The following is a 16,458-nucleotide window of genomic DNA, read 5'->3' as shown; positions in this document are numbered from 1 at the left end:
CTGCATTTTATTTTGCATTAGAGTCTCCAGACTAGGTTAGATTATCACCTTCTCTGTGGCTTTCAAACCACTCTAAGTTTTTAACAATATATTGAAGCAAGTCATGGAAACACATGCCTAGTAAAAAATACTCTAAAATACCCTATATACATCCTTTACCTTGTGTCAACTCCCCTTGGTTATTATTTTAAAAGGTTACAATACTTAAGACCATGTAAGATGTTTCTTATGTTGTTTATGAATCATCTAAATCTACAACTACATTACACTACCTAATTTTCACACACAGAATATTTGCAAACCCAAACAATGATTTTCTGATGTTGTCTTGATTTTGAAGATTGGTCTGTTTAGTGCCAATTTTGTCTTCCCAGGAAGTCAATAGTAGATAAAGTCACTGTAAAAATGTCCATTGATTTCAACCAAGTAATTTGTATCAAGGTGGAGAACCTTGCCAAATTCAAATGAAGCAAATGATAGCAACTTGCCTTTATTTTTAAGGTGGAGGGGTGCAGGTGCATATAAAAGCATATAGCTGCCTGATCAAGCCTGCAAAACTGGAATGCCTTTAGCAAACTAGCTGCCAGCTTCAGCAGTGCATTACTCCAGTTTTACACAGTGCTAAATTTCCTGACAGCAACTGGAGTAGTGCAGTGGCAAAGCAGCACCTCAGCTCCACAGGCTCATTGCCAGTTATCCAAGAACAGCTTGTATTTACTGCTGGGAGCAAACACCTGTGCAGCAGCAGCAGCAGCAGCAGCAGCAGCAGCAGCAGCAGCATGTCATTTGGTACATGCAGGTAATTGGCATTACAGACTGGAAAAACACTAGAGTCTGCCTAGCTAGCCAGGTAAACACTAATCTCTCAGACAAAATCTTGCAGTCATGGTCCAGCTTCTCCCCATCTTGGAACCTCCTGCTTCATTTGGTGGATCTGCTTCTGGAGTTCATCTCTGTCCAGCTTCATTTTTGCTTCCAGAACTTGCCGTAGAGACCCAATGCTCTCATAGATAGCTGCAAACCCTAGTGCAGGTGAGAATGACATTAGTTCATCATGAGGAGCAAAGTATCACATCATTGCTAGCAGAAAGCACTTCCATAATGCTCTGCTTTGCTAGAGCATTAGGAACTAGGAACTCAGCAAAAGTTCTGAAGGATATGGGCTGTAACTGTGTGCTGAAGGCAGAAATGCCCTTCAGCACACAGTTACAGCCCAATAGGCACAGCCTATTGCTGTGCCTGCTCTGGGGAGAGCACTTCTGTTGCTGGGTGTCACCTTTTATTGCTCTGCTTTTCACACCTAGTGAAAAATCCCTCTTAATGCCACAGGTGTAGCCAATACATCTGCCCCAAAAGTATTCAAGCTACTTTGATACAAGCAAAGACATTTTGCATATTACTATGAGTGTCACCACAATTCAGAATAAAGAACTGGATAACTATGGTCCTACCAGCATTGACTTCAGCTTTCATTTCTTTTATGTCTTCATTTATCTCATTTTGAAGTTTGACAATGCGAATATTTATCTTTTCTTCAGTCTGTTTTGTTTCATGTGCCTCCATGGTTATCTTCTGCATTTCTTCTATTCTCTCAATTTTCTCTGCCATTTGGTTGAATTTCATCTCAATACCTCTCTCATTCATTTCCTGGAGTCAGGAAACAGAATTTTAATTATTTACTCTGCATGTGGAATAACAGTGGCCTTTTTAAAATATGAAATAGATACTGATTTATCATCTTTTATCTGGAATTCAAAATGTAAGGAATTACAATTTTTTATAAAATCATTTCAAATTATTTTATTTGGTGTAGGTTAAAATATTGATTTATTTAGCAGTGATCAGGTTAATTTAAAGATTCTCAAGTTGTAGGTATTACACTTGATATTAATAAAGAGATTTTGGCATATTCTGAGGCTATCTGAAAATCTCACTCAAATAATATCTCAATTACATCATCTTAGTGGTTAATAATGCCTTTGAATGCTTCCTGAGAAGCACTACAGGACATTTGAATGAAACTTACAGTGCTTTCCTTAAAAGTCAGTGAGAGCTGGTCGATTTTTTGCACAAGCTCCTTTTCAGTCCTTCCGTGTTCCTGTTCCAACCAGCTCCGAGCAGACAAAATCTGATTGCTGAGCTCTTCAACAGCATCTTTCAATCTAGGAGCACAACAGAATGAGCAGATACAAAAGAGAGCTGGTCATTGAACACTGGCTTTTTTAGGAAGGTGTTCATAGAAACACAAAATGGCAATTTAATGCATTCTTCACACCATTTTAAGGTGAGCCTTTGAATTTTGAGGCTATTAAATTGGATATGGTAATATTGGTTTAGAAAATAAAGGTAGAAGTTCACAGCAAATTTATATGAAACACGTTACAAAATTTGAATCATAATAGGTGAAAATTCTTTGTGACATTGAAAACAGAATCTGTTATCCATTCAGATTGTAAATTTTATGTCCATATGTATCAAATCCAAGCAAAGATTTGGTAGCCACTTATTCTGGTGACAATGCTGGTTCCTGTAGCTCCACTTACAGTGCCTATACCCACCTCAACTTTACTCCAAGCAGTTGTGCCAGTGAAACTGTTTCTTTCCTCCAGTGAATATGTGAAACCTGCATTGCATGAGGATGGTGATAAGCAGTAAGAAATGAGGATGGGGATGGTTTATACCAGGACTGCTACTGAGTGAAATGCCTGGAGAGGAGTTGACATCTGAATTGAATATAATGACCCATGGAGTCATTATATTGGTAATGTCTGGTAGTACAGAGATCTAACCACTAATAATTTAAGTATTTCAGTTTTATTCATGTTTGAAACCAGTTTAAAGCAATAGCACTCTGTGATTGCTGTGACTTGCTTCCTGCTTGCTTCAGCTGAACTTTTTCCCCCGCTCTGGACAGTCACCTCCAGCATTCACTGCTTCAGACAGTTCTTACAGAAGGGCACCAGGCCACTCTGACAAAAACCCTTAGTTCTGTCCTTTAATATAAGTTTTGCCTGATAACTAGAAACTTCATCAACTTTTCAGAATTGCCTAACCACATTGGGGGCAGAATTCTTGGTGAAAGCAAGTCCCTCTTGACCTCTTGAGAGCTTTTGTAATATCTGTAGAGCAAACAAACATATTCATAGAGGTTCCTGCTTTTATAGGTCTGAAGATTATACCAGTCAGGCTGGGAAAACTGAGGCCCTCCTCCCAAGGTTCATGGCAGCAGCAAGGCTTCCCAGGCACTTACTTTGTGTCCAGAACTTGCAGCTGTTGGTTGCTCTCTTTGTAGGCAATCTTCAGCTTTGCTTCTTGTTGCATTATTGATTGCTCTACTCTGCTCAAAAGATGAGAAATCTGAAACAAAATTCAGAATTTTCAACAGCATTCATCACAGTTTAATTTGGGGCATTTTCATAACAGTAGAGGTCTAACAGAGAGCTCACTTTTGCTAACATTTCAAAAACTATTGAATTTGTATATTTTACTTTATCATGAAAATATACTATCTCTCAATATGAAAGTATCAGCATTTTGAAAACTGTAAATTTTTTTGCCTTAAATAATGTGAATAGTATCACCTTTAAAATCTCTGCCTGGTTCCCCCTTTAGACAGCTGAATTTGCATGATCCATACATCTCCAAGTTACCACATAATCAGAATAAACAAGTGCCCAAGCACTCCACCAATACTGAGGGATGTGCTCCATCACTTTGTGTGTAAGGGCCATTGCAGTGATAGAAGTGCTGGCTTTAACTGGGGAGAGATCATAACTACAAGAGAATATTTGTCACCAAAACAACCATCCCACTTTCTCAAAGCATACTGCTCTGGTTCACTACAAGATGCATGACAACATGCTCCTGGCATGCTAATAAACTGCACTGAGGCTTCTCAGAAAGGCAAAGTGCATTTTAGCCCTTTTTTTACCCACCACAAAAGGAAGACGTAAATACTTTTGTTGACTGAGAAAATGGGAAGGCCTTGAGATGTAACACTAAGGAAAAGGATTCTTCCTATCTCCAAGTCTCTGCTTGTATCTAGTGCTCACTTCCATTCTCAAACCCAATGGAAGAGAAACTTGAGAGACAGATTAATGATTCACAGAACCCAAAGCCAGTTGTGTTTTGCAGACCTTCAAAAACTGTGTTCAAATACATATAGGATCATCCTGGGAAGGCCAAAACATACAGTGAAAGACACAGAGGCTTGCATTGTTGTAGTTTTGTTGGGCATGTGCCTTCACATACTAATCCCTTCCACACAGATGCTGCAGGAAGAAATGAAGGACCTTTTCCAGTTAGAGCAGTCCAGCAATGCACCTAGGTACAATGTTCAGTGTAATAAGGACTGTGAGCTGATACACCTCTCCATTTGGAAACCTGTGACCTCCCAGGATAATAATTAACAGCCATGAAGTCTGTGTGAATTACACTAGAACTCTTACCTGTACAGGGATTGCCTTGGTCTAAGTACCATACCTGTATTTCTGCCTCTTTGATTTTAGATTCTAAGATCAGCTTGGAGGTGTGTTGGTCTTTACTTAGACTCTGAAGTCTTTCATATGTAATTTTATGCTCTGCAGACAGCCTGGCTAACCCAGCATCACACCTGTTTGAATAGACAAAAAAACAAAGTACCAGCCAAATATAATATAAGGTCCAAGCTTTTAAAATTAGCCATTTCATACTGGCCATTTCTGTGGAATTCCTGGCTGGCTAGGGAAGCAATGTCTTTGGGACTGTGAGGGTAGTAATACATCTCATGGTGTTCAGAGAAGTGCTCCCAAATAGGTCTGAGGGTCAAATAGTCTGAGAAACAAATTCCATTGTTCTTGGCACTGACATGATATGGGTAGGCTGTGTTGTCACTCAGGGAAATCACCTCAGAATGCAAAGATGCAGAATTTCATTTCCATGTCTTTTGTAATGCTCCAGAAGATATCTGATAAGGTGTGCATGTGTTCCCCTACATGATTAGTAGCCCAAATAACTGAGGACCATTTTTTCATTATTGTAGCTTTGCATTTTTATTTGTGAAATAGTAGTACACAGCTAATATGTGTAGTTAACAATGTGTGGCAAATTTTATGGTTCTTAGTCTTTCTTTAGGTGAATAAATAAATTGTCATTGAAAGCAATGGCGATTTTGTCTCAGAAAAGGCTGTAAAATTAAGTCCTGGAACATAATAATGATTGTTTCCTTTTGTCACATTGGAACACTTCTTGATGCTGTAACATTTTCAGGATAATTGTGCTATAGAACATGTGTTTTTTCTACCAGATTTTAAAAATAATTTGATCAGGTGGATTTCATCTACAGTAACACAGTAAGGGCATTAACTGAGCTGTAAAAATATGAGTACTGTGATTTCAGGAGTAAGACCTCTGTGAAATATGACTTATATATTTATATATTTTATTTTTTTGCTAAGGGAAATATGTAATCATCAGTGTTACCGAATTTGATATAGGAAACATGAGGAACAGACAGCAGTTACAGTTAATTTGAGGGAGAAAAAGGTAGTAAAATAGAACAAGGTGAGGCATGTTAAGTCATTAGCTAAACCATGACATACTTTGTCATCTTTTTAGTCACATTTCAGTTGGAAAGCTTTCATTTCAACATGCATTTTCATCACCTCAGTTACAGGAATTGCCATTATCACTAAACATGAAGGAAAATTCACAGCTAAAATGACAAAAGGAGCATCTGCTTATTATTATGGTACAGTTTCAATATTAAAATAATCAGGAATGTAAAATAGCACATAGGCATTATAAAATTTGAGGAAATTAATTTCTAGTGTAGCAGTTCAGCATTGTGAGATCTGTTAGTAATATCTGCAGGAAGCCTGGCTAGGGTTTGCATAGCAGTGAAAAGCTTGTAGGGCTTACAATCAGGCAGTTTCTTTAGAAAGATGAGAGGAGCCAAATCTCTCCCAAATCTCTCCCTGTTATTACAATCATAGAGAATCAGAGAAATGGAATCATCTTGCATCAAGTCACCAAAGTCATGGGCTCCAAAAAATGGTTAGTTTTGTTTCTCTGAGGCATGGCAGAAGATGGCAACAGCTTTGAAACTACTGAAGCAAATTTAACCAGCAAGCACCTGTGAATGTTTTTTAAGTAAATTAGTGTTTTGGGTTTAATCACAGAGCATCTCTCTTCTTCATTGAATTCAGTTATGTGGTCAAAGGGTTCATGTAGTTCCATGGTAACTGAAACATTAATATTCTGACAATGTGAATTTAATGTCTGCCTGGTATGCACAGATCAGATTATTTTGCTTTATCTTCTATATCTGTTGTACACACTCACAAACACGATTGGTTTTGACCTGGAAGAAAATATTACTGTTCAGCATCAGAGAAATCAAAAGTACTTGCTCCATTCAGTTTCACTGGGGCATAGATAAAGTGAGGACTGTGCCAGTACTCTGCAGCTGCTGCTATATGCATATGCTGTAATGGTATGGAGAGAGCTTTTAACGTTCCTAGTCTATTATAACAGGAGCTGTTTCCATTAAAATGCCAGTGTTTCAGTGAAAAACAAGTAGCTGGAGAACAGGGAGTGAAAAGCAAGTTGACATGTTCAGTGGGGCAACTGGCAAGAGCAGAAGAGCTGGTGGATTGTGCTGGCCTGGGGCAGGGAGCCCAGAGCTGCCCTCGTGGTGCCACCTCCCACTCAGCAAGGGCCAGAGAGCAGCACATTTACTGCTCTTGGGGAGATTGTCAGTGTGGTGCAGCCCAGGTGTATCAGGCTCAATCTGTGCAGCAGGAAAATCTGCCTACGTGTAATGAGCCCAGGTTGTCTGAAATGAATCAGTTCTATAATGTAGATAAAAAAGTCATCTATATATGCAAAGTAGGTCCAATTTGAACACACGTAGTTGCCATTCCTCTGGATGTTTCAGCTCTCAGGAAGATTTTATGAAGAGCTACTGCTATCACTCCAACCAGGCTGCTGGATTAAGCTTTCCAGACAAATGCTCATTATCCACAAGTAATTCTCTAAATTAATGATAAGGCACTAATGAATTTTATGATCTGTTATCACTAGAAAAGGAATTGGTAAATCTGTATAATATAAAATTGACAACCTAAGAGACAGGAGGCTGGAGAATATGATCTACTGGCATCAATCTAGTTTTCTACTAATACATCGCTGAATTTTATAGAGGTCATATTTTTTCCTTAAAGTTTACAATAATGCTGATTTTTAGCAGTAATTCAGGGCTGTGATAACACTTTACAAATTCATCAGTAAACTGTGTTTATTGAGAAAAGATCCAGACACATGAGCTGTAATGTGTAGTCTGTCACCTTCTGATAGCAATGTTGATTCTGTGATGTGAGTGAGGTATGTTGGAATCTCACTCCTGCAGAGCAGTGGGGAGTGTGGTCTGGGGCTGAGCTCCAGAAGTGCATGTGCATGTAGGGATCCCTTGTTCCCATCATTAACAGCACCAGCCCTCAAGAAATAATGAGACAGTTGTTTGATGATATATTGACATATTACAGAACAGTTGGTGTTAGGAAATAAACATCCCTCTTTCCAATATGGAACTTGAATAGGATGTTTAGTATGCATGAAATTACTGGAACTGAAATTTGGCCAGAATCCTAAAATGGACACTAAAGTTATTACATGACAAGGAGCTCATGCTTTGGGATTTACTGTCTAAACTGATTCCCACGTCCTTCTGCATGCTGCCAGCCTGGAGCAAATACAGCACTCAGAGCTGCTGCAGCCTGAGCCTCTCAATGTACCTTTGCTGTGGCTGATGGACAGGAAGTTGGTAACCCACAGTAATTTGATCGTGTTTCTAATGTTTCACTCTGAATCCATCTGGAAACTAGCAGCACTAGAGGTAAAATTACCTTAGGTGAGTAAAGTGTATTTTATACAAGGAACATTGGCTAAAGGAATCAGAAGGTGTTTATCTCAGGGAAAGTCTCTGTGTTGTGCCAAAGGCACAACAAACCACTGTCTTGGCATAATCTCCAGCTAGTGCTATAATCAATATTCACTGGAACACTAATTTCAAAGCAGAATATGTCTGCAAATAAAGGCAAATGGCTTTCTCTCATGGACCACTGCTTTTAATTGCTTTCTCATAAAGGGAAGATTTTTTCTCCTCATTCAGGGATTTTATTATTTTTTTTAAGAGAACATGCTGAATAGAAGCATAGAAAGCAGTATGGAAGGTAGCAGTTAAAGGCAATAAACTGATTATCTTATGGGAATGAATACAAATAACCTGCATTCATCACACAGTCTGACATGAGGCACATGGGTATAATCTCATTCAATTTGCAGATAAACTGCAACCCAGGCACAGCACAAAGGTGGTGCCCTAAGGAAATAAAGGAAGAAGCCCTGGGCAGCCTGAAAACCTCTGTTACTGTGCAGTTTTCTGTTCCTTATGTGTCATGTAGCCCATGTGGGATTTAATATGGCTAACCACTAACTGAATGTGCAGATTTCTACTTCTAAAATATATGCAAAAATGTGCAACTGTTTTGTTCTTCACAAGTGCAGATTGTTCCGTGCTGCCTTTATAATTGTGCTAATTAACGTGTTTCAAAGACACGAGTCTAACTACAGTACTTTTTAAAAAGCTGAACCAAATCCAGTTTCCCAGGGAATTTGAAATAATTTATTTAGAACTAATTTCAGGAATTTCAGGAATTAAGGGTGATATTGTCAAATTTAATATGTGATACTGGAATGCAAAGTATTATATTCATTTTCTTGAAAACACAGAGCAAAATTATTCTTGGAATTTTGCCAAAGTTGAATTCAACCCATTATCATTAATAGTTCAGGATTAAAACAAGATTAGCTAGCCCCAAAACACAGTTCCATGGGGACTTTTACCTTGCAACTCTTCCCCGAAGATCTCCTAGGCCAGAAAGCTGACGCATTTCAAGACTCTTCAGGGTAGAATTTGTTCCATAGCTGAGATTGTCTCTGACACGAATCTGTTCCTGCAGCATCTACAGAACATTCATATGCAAATAAAAACTCAGTATGTCACAGTTAATGTACACTTTAAATGTCACTCATTATTTTTCAGTAATTCAGTATCCTCAGATGCCATTTTATTATTACTTTATTCAAAGCTTTGTCTTGTAATGTACTAAACCAGATAGTTTTAGGTATTCTACTTTTCTTATTATTAGTGCCCAATCTGCACACAACTACCATAATATATATAAAGTATAACTTGACAGTGGAGACCTAAATTTTTTTTTTCTCCTTTCATTTTCCCTACCACACCCCTGTTGTTCACTGCAGCAGAGGTCAGACATGAAGTCATGTGTCTGCCTAGGATTAGGTCATAAAAATGAGCACTTGGGTTTGGTTACTTCGTGTCGTCAGTGAGTCGGAAGGGAAAGAAAGTTTATTGTAGAGCAAAGGCATTTCCTCGTGTTTATACAGCACAGCCTTTGGACTGAAGTTGAGCTGGGTATTAGTGTCACATTAATTCATTTTTTCAAGATTTTCCAGTGCAGCTTTTGAAAGCAAGCTTATTAGAACCACAAAGGCTCCTGTGTTTATATGCTAATATCCTGTGCTATTTTCATAGCCACCGAAAGAATTATGTAATTTGCAAACACTTTTTCAAGTTGTAAAAACAATTTATAAGCTTACAGGATCTTCAGACCTTGTCTGACCTTTACTTATCCCGTGGTAAACTTTGTTAGGAAATGAGAAGCAGTAAGTAGCCGAGATGGCATTAGTGCTGTGCAGCATTCTTGCCATACCTCGATGTCCCGGTTGAGCTGCCTCACTATCGCAGTTATGTTTCGGATGTGCTCCTCCAGGAGTTGCCTTGCCAACCGGTCACCCCCCCCTTTGTTCTGCATTCTGTGCAGCGTGGAAACAATGTCCTCCTTAATGCGAAAAGCGTGTTCCACAAGAGCTGCTGTTGTTTTCTCATGGCTCAGGATTCTGTCCTCCAGCTGATCCACCAGGCTGGCGGATGCCAGCGGCACCGCTGTCAGCGCCTGGCTGTGCAGCGGGATGTTTCGGACCCGTCTGGGGGAACAAGAGCCACAGCTTGTTAAGTTCTCACACAAAACTCTGCAATGCCTTTGCACTGAAGACAGTGTGACGCTGTCTGAGTACTGGCAGTGCTGGGGAGAAGCCCCAAAATACACCCAGAGAGGGTGCCCACTGCTACAAATACATGGGTGCTGTGTGTCTTGTACAAAGGCAGGTCAGGCTTTTTTCATGGTCTTTAAAAGAGTTTACAAAAGCATGGGAGCGTAAGGAAAGGACATTAGCATAATAAAAGTAGTTACAAGTCAGAACTATAATTTCATTAAGAATCTAAATTCAAACCCTCCTGCTGAGTTTCAAAAGTAATGTTATTTTTCTTTACAGTTTTCAGGCTTAATCAAAACTGTAACAGTTGAAGATAGGTATTGTAAATTAAATGAAGCCAGATCAGAATTAAAAAGGAGTGGCTTGTATTGATCCCTTTTCTGTCTCTATAGCTAGCCTGTAATACCATACAGAATCTTGTTCCTCTGCAAACTGGACAAGAGCAAACGTGGGCATAGAAACTGAGGAGAGACCAAAGTTATGACAAGCTTCTCATAGTCTTAGAAGTTAAATTTCCCTCAGAATAGCTTACATTGGGGTACCTTGAATAATTATCTAAATTTTTGAAGAGTGCTCTGCATGGCATAGCTCCCATGGAAAGCAATGGAGCTCATGGGTGCTGAAAGTAATAAAATGAGTCTGCTAACGCATGCAACCTTTCACACCACTACGACATTTATAATGACATTTTCAGAAGCATAAGTAGAGGATACAAGTTCAACCCCACTTCAGAAAAGGAGATTTTTTTTTCTGGGAACTCTTATTTACTGTGTATTCTCATGTTGTTTCCTGTTAATGAGCCAAATTTTCAGTTCAGTTTGACCATGGTTGTGGAATCCTTTGAACCCTTCAGGGAAATCCCCAGGGCCTTGGGGATGAATAGAATGGTAGAATATACCATAGTTTTCTCCACCTAGAGAGGACTTATTGATAGAGATGTATGAGGATTCCAACAAAGGTCACTTTGGCTCTGTGTTTTCACAACTCATTCCATGCTATTTGAACACTGGCTAAAGTGTTCTTGGACTTCTAGTCAGTGAGATTTAAGCTATTGAATTTCTTTGGGAAATGGCTAAGTAAAGGCTGAGTAAGGCCTTCTGATTTGGGCTATGATTTGAATGTCTATGGTATTTCACTTTGCATTGCACACTAATGCCAGAGTCCCAGGTCACAGCACCCCTGTCTATAGAGAATTAAGAGATACATAATACTCTGCATCATGAAGATTTTTGGTTTTATATTCCAGACTGTACCTTTCAGAAGGGGCAAGAGTTGGGAAGATTGGGCTTCGGTGGGCCATTCTCTGGTCAATAATTTATGTCTGTTGAAAAAGTACAAATTGAATTATTGAATAGCTTATATCTGCTACTGAAATGACTTAAAGCTTTTGCTTTCAGTGCACCTTTAAGTTAAGTGTAATATTATGCTGACACTGGTGCTCTTGGCATCCAAATATTGCTAATGCAATAAATGCATAAATGAGTAAAATAAATGCATAACATAAAAATTAATACAAAAGAATGAAGGCTGAAAACTGCTACAAAGCTTTTTATACTGAAAATGATACTCTTGAAAAGACAAGGTTGACAGCCTTGAAACTGAAATCTGCTGTTGACCCACATAACTGGTTTGGCAGGGCAGAAGTAAACAAAGTCTTGTCCCAAATTTTCTACTGGTCTCTGACATCATTAATCAATTAATAATAAAGTAAGGTCTACAGGATGATCATAAAACTTAAGAAAATATTGACTGGAGAATCAAATGCAGGTGTTTCATGGCAGCTGATTATTAGGGGTAAGATGTTTTTCTCATAAAAGCATTGGCAATCAGAAACCTAAATAAAATGTGTGGCATCAGCATAGTTTATCAAAATAGAGTCTTGTATTAATTTGTCTTCAAATCTAAATGACCACACTTCATATTGTACGGAAATTCTTCTGTGGTAGGAATATAAATTCTGGTTTAAATTTTTAGACACAGCCAGCCAGACTGTGACAGACATTGCAGCAGAGTAGGTCTATTAAATAGCTTCAGAAAGATATTTGAGTGTCTTACTATGAGACCAGTACCTGGCTCAGCAGCTTTGTCCACTGACAGAAATTAATGAAAAATAGATTAGCCTCAATCAAATCCAACTAATCTCCCCTCCATAAAAACAAAAAACATTTGTAAGTATAAGGAGAAGTAGTATGGCCTGAGCCTGATCTCCTTGGGAACCTAAAATCCTCACTGCAAAATAAGGCTGGTGTATGGAAAGAAGCTTACAATTGCTGATGAAATTCTGGGCAATCTGGGCAAGATGGGGTTATGGAAATACAATAGTCAAATATCGATAGTGAAGGAGCAATAAGGCTGCCCTCTGAGATCTCAAAATGCAAAGCATGTTTGTGCTTTAGAAATGTAGGAAAGCACTGCCTGAAAGCAGAGAGCAAACATTGTCACAGTGTGTGTGTTCTATTTATAGCACGGTGCTTCAGAAACTACAAATTAGAAAAAAAACAGTTTTAAGAGAAGCTGGGTTGCTGAGCAGCAGTGACACCAGACAGGAATTCAGAAGGTCTGAATTGAATTCCTTGTTCAATCTCTGATCCTGTTGACTTTGGACAAGTTATTCCCATGAATAATGGCTCAGTTTCCCTATATGTAAGAGAGATAACCATACCTACCTCCTTGTTTAGGTTCTTACATGGCTATAAGTAAAAAGCACAGTATAAGAGCTGGGGGTCATAGTGGTGACTTCTGCATTCAAAGTCCTGCACAGATACTGAATGTCCAGTTCTGCAGTCTGTTCCTCAAACTTGTCATTTCCCACTTGTTGGATTTTTAAGGAGTGCCAGCACTCTGCGACGGGTCCCTCCTGGTCACAGCCCCAGGCACCCAGTTCTCAGCGGGCCTGAAACCTCTGGGCCTTAACACATCTTAGCCATCTTGATGCATTGGAGCTTTTAGGCATAATTTAGCTGTAAACACAGGAATTATCCCACTGATTTGGGAAGAGCTATGTGCACTGCAGCAGCAAAGCACTGGATCCTACCTAGAAAAACAAAGAACAAATATTAAGGTCCATACATCTAGCAGCATCTTAGTGAAATTTAGTGAAATACACCCTACAAAAACCAGCCAAACAGGGCTTTAGTCTCAAACAGCCTTCAGTACCCATTTATTATCAATTAGAAAATAATGTTTGCAGCAAGCTAAGCATAGGTTTGCATGCAGTCTTAAATCTTTCTGCCAGTCTACCATAAGAAATGCAGCTAAATGCAAATATCTGGAGTAGGTGTGGACATGAAACAAAAGTTACACAAATGAACTTCTGATTCATTTTTCTTTGCTCAGTACATGGTGAAGCATCTCATCAGATATCAGATTTCTTGATCTGCTCCAACAGCCAGAGAGGGTCTAAGACTTTGATTGGCAGTCGTACAAAACTTTGCTGCAGTTTGGAGATATTTGCAATTAACAAATAGGCGTTAGAACTAATGGCAAATTCCTTCTCTATGAGTGTAACACCAACTTACACTAGTAAATAGAAACCATAAGATGTCTTTCTCTAAGAGGAGTATAATTTCACATGGCTCTTTCAATGGCAGTAAACTGGGGTCAAGTAAGATCCAGTTGAAATACTGGTTACAGGTGCTTAATTTAACTTTTTAAAATAATGTTGTTTCCTGCTTGATACTGCTATAAGCAGTTTAAGTCATGATGTATTAACCCAGTAAATTTGGGTTGACTGATTTGATTTACTGAATATTCCAAATATATGTGTCACATGGACAAGATACAAGTTTTCTCCTATTTGGAAACTATATGCCTGATTACCAAAAATAACAGTTCACTTGATACTTCAGGCAGGTTTTCCATACAAATGTGCAGGGCTTCCTTAGTGTTTCTTTAAATCACTGGTATAAGATGTGTAACAGCTTGGAAAAAAAAAAGAAATCATCCATGGGATGTGATGAAGAGATACTTCTAGCAATGTGCAGTTTAGTCCTTGGTATTTGTGCTGTGGTATCCCTTCCCCACTTCTCAGACTGCCTCGCATATTTATCTTCCGTGGACCTCCATTTCTCCTGCTTTGAAGGATAATGATACCTGTAGTGTTCAGTTTCCCCATCTTCCATGATAATCTACAACTAATGCGGTAATGTCTGCGCACCTCGGAGTGTTTTTCACGTTCATTCTCACAATATGCCTGTGAGGTAGGAAGCATTATTATCCCTGAAAATACAATTCCTTCTGTTGCTGGTAGGGAAGTGAAGCACGGGGCGGGCTATGTGACTTGCCACAAGTCACACGGGAATCAATGCAGACTGAAACACCTGCCTCGGCAAACACTTTAATCACTCTTTCCTTCCTAAAATAGAAACCGCTTTGGTGGCTGCACAGGGAGCGTGTGACGGCACCACCCCGGCAGCCGCCAGATGCTTCCCAGTGTTACTCTCAAGCGCGTTGGGGCCACGCTTCGGAGTAAGCGGCAAAGTCCCTGCGCTGCAGCTCAGCGAAGGGATGGGTCAGAGCCCGGCGGCGCCAGGAGAGCCAGACCCGTGCCGAGCCCTGGGCGCGGCTGTGGCACTCGGGAACACGCGCTGTGCGACGGGAGCCGGAGGGGCTCCCCCGGCAGCGCGGGGATCGAGCCCGAGGCTCCGAGCCGGGCCGGGGGCCCTCTGAAGAAATAGGTGCGATCGGCCCCGGTGCCGGCCCGTGCCGAGCCGCCGTGAGCGGGGGAATCTCGGCGGAGCGATCTGCCCTGCCCTGCCCAGCCCAGCCCAGCCCTGCCCGCGGTTCGGCCCGCCGAGGGTCCAGGCCCCGCGGTGCTGGGGTCACCGGTGGGCGCGGCGAAGGTTGCGGGGACACGGGTGTACCACAGCCGACAGGACACCGCGGTGCAGACACCACACTATGGCCATGCAACACGGAGGGACAGAGCCGGGACAGCCTCTGCGCTCACTCACCGGTGCTGGCTCAGGGCAGGGCAGGGCTGCCCGCCGCTCCCGCGCATCCCCGCCGCCAGCCTAGCCCCGCTCCGGGCGCGCTGCCGCCGCGGGAGCGGCCGTTCCCTAGCGCCGTGACCGCCGGTGCGCGGCCGGGGCTCCGTCTGCCCGCCCTCCCGGCCGGCTGCGCGGAGCGGATGGGATGGGATGGGAGCGGCTGGGAGCGGGGCGGCCGCCGCAGGCCGGGCTGCGGGAGCGGGAGCGGTTGCCAGGACGCCGTCACCATGGGAACGCGCTGCCGCCCTGGCGGGGGGAGCCCTTCGCATCGCCCCCTCCTCGCAGCAATTTCACGGCAGTGCCCGATCCTGGGGAAGCAGGGAGGGACGGGCAGGGCTCCGCAAACAGCGGCGCTCCCTGCGGTACGGGGGGCGAGCGGCGGGGACGGAGCGGGGGCCGTGCCCGCGCCTCCCGCGCCAGCAAACGCCGGCCTCCAGACACAAAGTTCGGTGGTAACGAACAGCCGTGACTCTGAGTTTCTGGTGGTGCAGAGGAGCCGAGAGTATGACTGAAAGCATGGGGTTTTCCACAGTGTATATCAAATCCTGTCAGAACACATTATTAAAATCAATGACAAATATTAGTCTTGTTTATAAAGTTTCCATGTTACATTTTCAAACAAGAGCTAACATGCAGCTTCAGTAAAACTTCATATATCACAGCAAATAAGATCCATCTGCTTGCACAGCAGAGGCGTGTCAGCTAAGAGAAAGTATTACTGGAAAAACAAAGTCCACAGAGGGTGTGTCTGCCTTCACTTTTGTTTCCTGCTTGTGTCATTCCTTGGACTTTGATACGACCACCTTGGGTAAACAAAGTGTAAGTGGAATCTGAGAAGAACTTCCTGCACCAGCTCACTCTGAAATAGCAAATTATCCCTGATTATAGTTAAAATCTATGCAACGTCCCATGCTGTTGCAGGACTAAGGATTTGGTTGCTGTGAAGGATAACACCCTGCACACTCTATTGTAAAAAGCAAGGTGAGGTCTGAATCCACACTCTGATTGACCTATTTATTTTATAGTAGTTCCCACATCAAAGGATCAGGCCAGAGAGAAAACATGCCGTAGGTGCTTTGAAAACTATGAACTGGGAGTCAAAACACTGTGGGATAATTCAGCTTAAAATGAACCTCAGGAGAACCCTTGTCCAACCTCCTGCTCCAGCTGAGGTGATTGATGAGGCCAAATGCAGTTGTTCAGGGTTTTACCCAGCCTACTCTTGAAAACCTCCAAGGATGAAGACTGTCCAGCTTTGGTGGACAGCCTGTGTTCATGTTTGTTGGCTGCTGAGGAAAGAACATTTTCTTTATACCTAGTTTGAACCTCTCCTGTTTACATTTATATCGTTGTC

General features: G+C 41.4%; 1 protein-coding gene across 1 annotated transcript; it reads right to left on the bottom strand.

Annotated features, from left to right (window-relative positions):
- Positions 1-530: 530 nt before the first annotated feature.
- Positions 531-15,142, bottom strand: FAM81A (family with sequence similarity 81 member A). Its single transcript, XM_030228620.2, has 10 exons — positions 15,069-15,142; positions 12,783-13,150; positions 11,370-11,437; positions 9,774-10,047; positions 8,884-9,002; positions 4,483-4,612; positions 3,251-3,357; positions 2,027-2,162; positions 1,452-1,647; positions 531-1,023 (listed from the first exon to the last, which is right to left on the bottom strand). Exons 3-10 carry the CDS (start codon positions 11,414-11,416, stop codon positions 884-886), a joined length of 1,149 nt encoding a protein of 382 aa, XP_030084480.1. The 5' UTR covers positions 11,417-11,437; positions 12,783-13,150; positions 15,069-15,142; the 3' UTR covers positions 531-883.
- Between the last annotated feature and the right edge of the window lie 1,316 nt (positions 15,143-16,458).

Source organism: Serinus canaria, chromosome 10, assembly GCF_022539315.1.
Source record: "Serinus canaria isolate serCan28SL12 chromosome 10, serCan2020, whole genome shotgun sequence".
NCBI classification, from domain to species: Eukaryota; Metazoa; Chordata; class Aves; order Passeriformes; family Fringillidae; genus Serinus; species Serinus canaria.
Note: the sequence above shows the minus strand (reverse complement) of the source record. Positions and strands in the feature narration are given on the sequence as shown.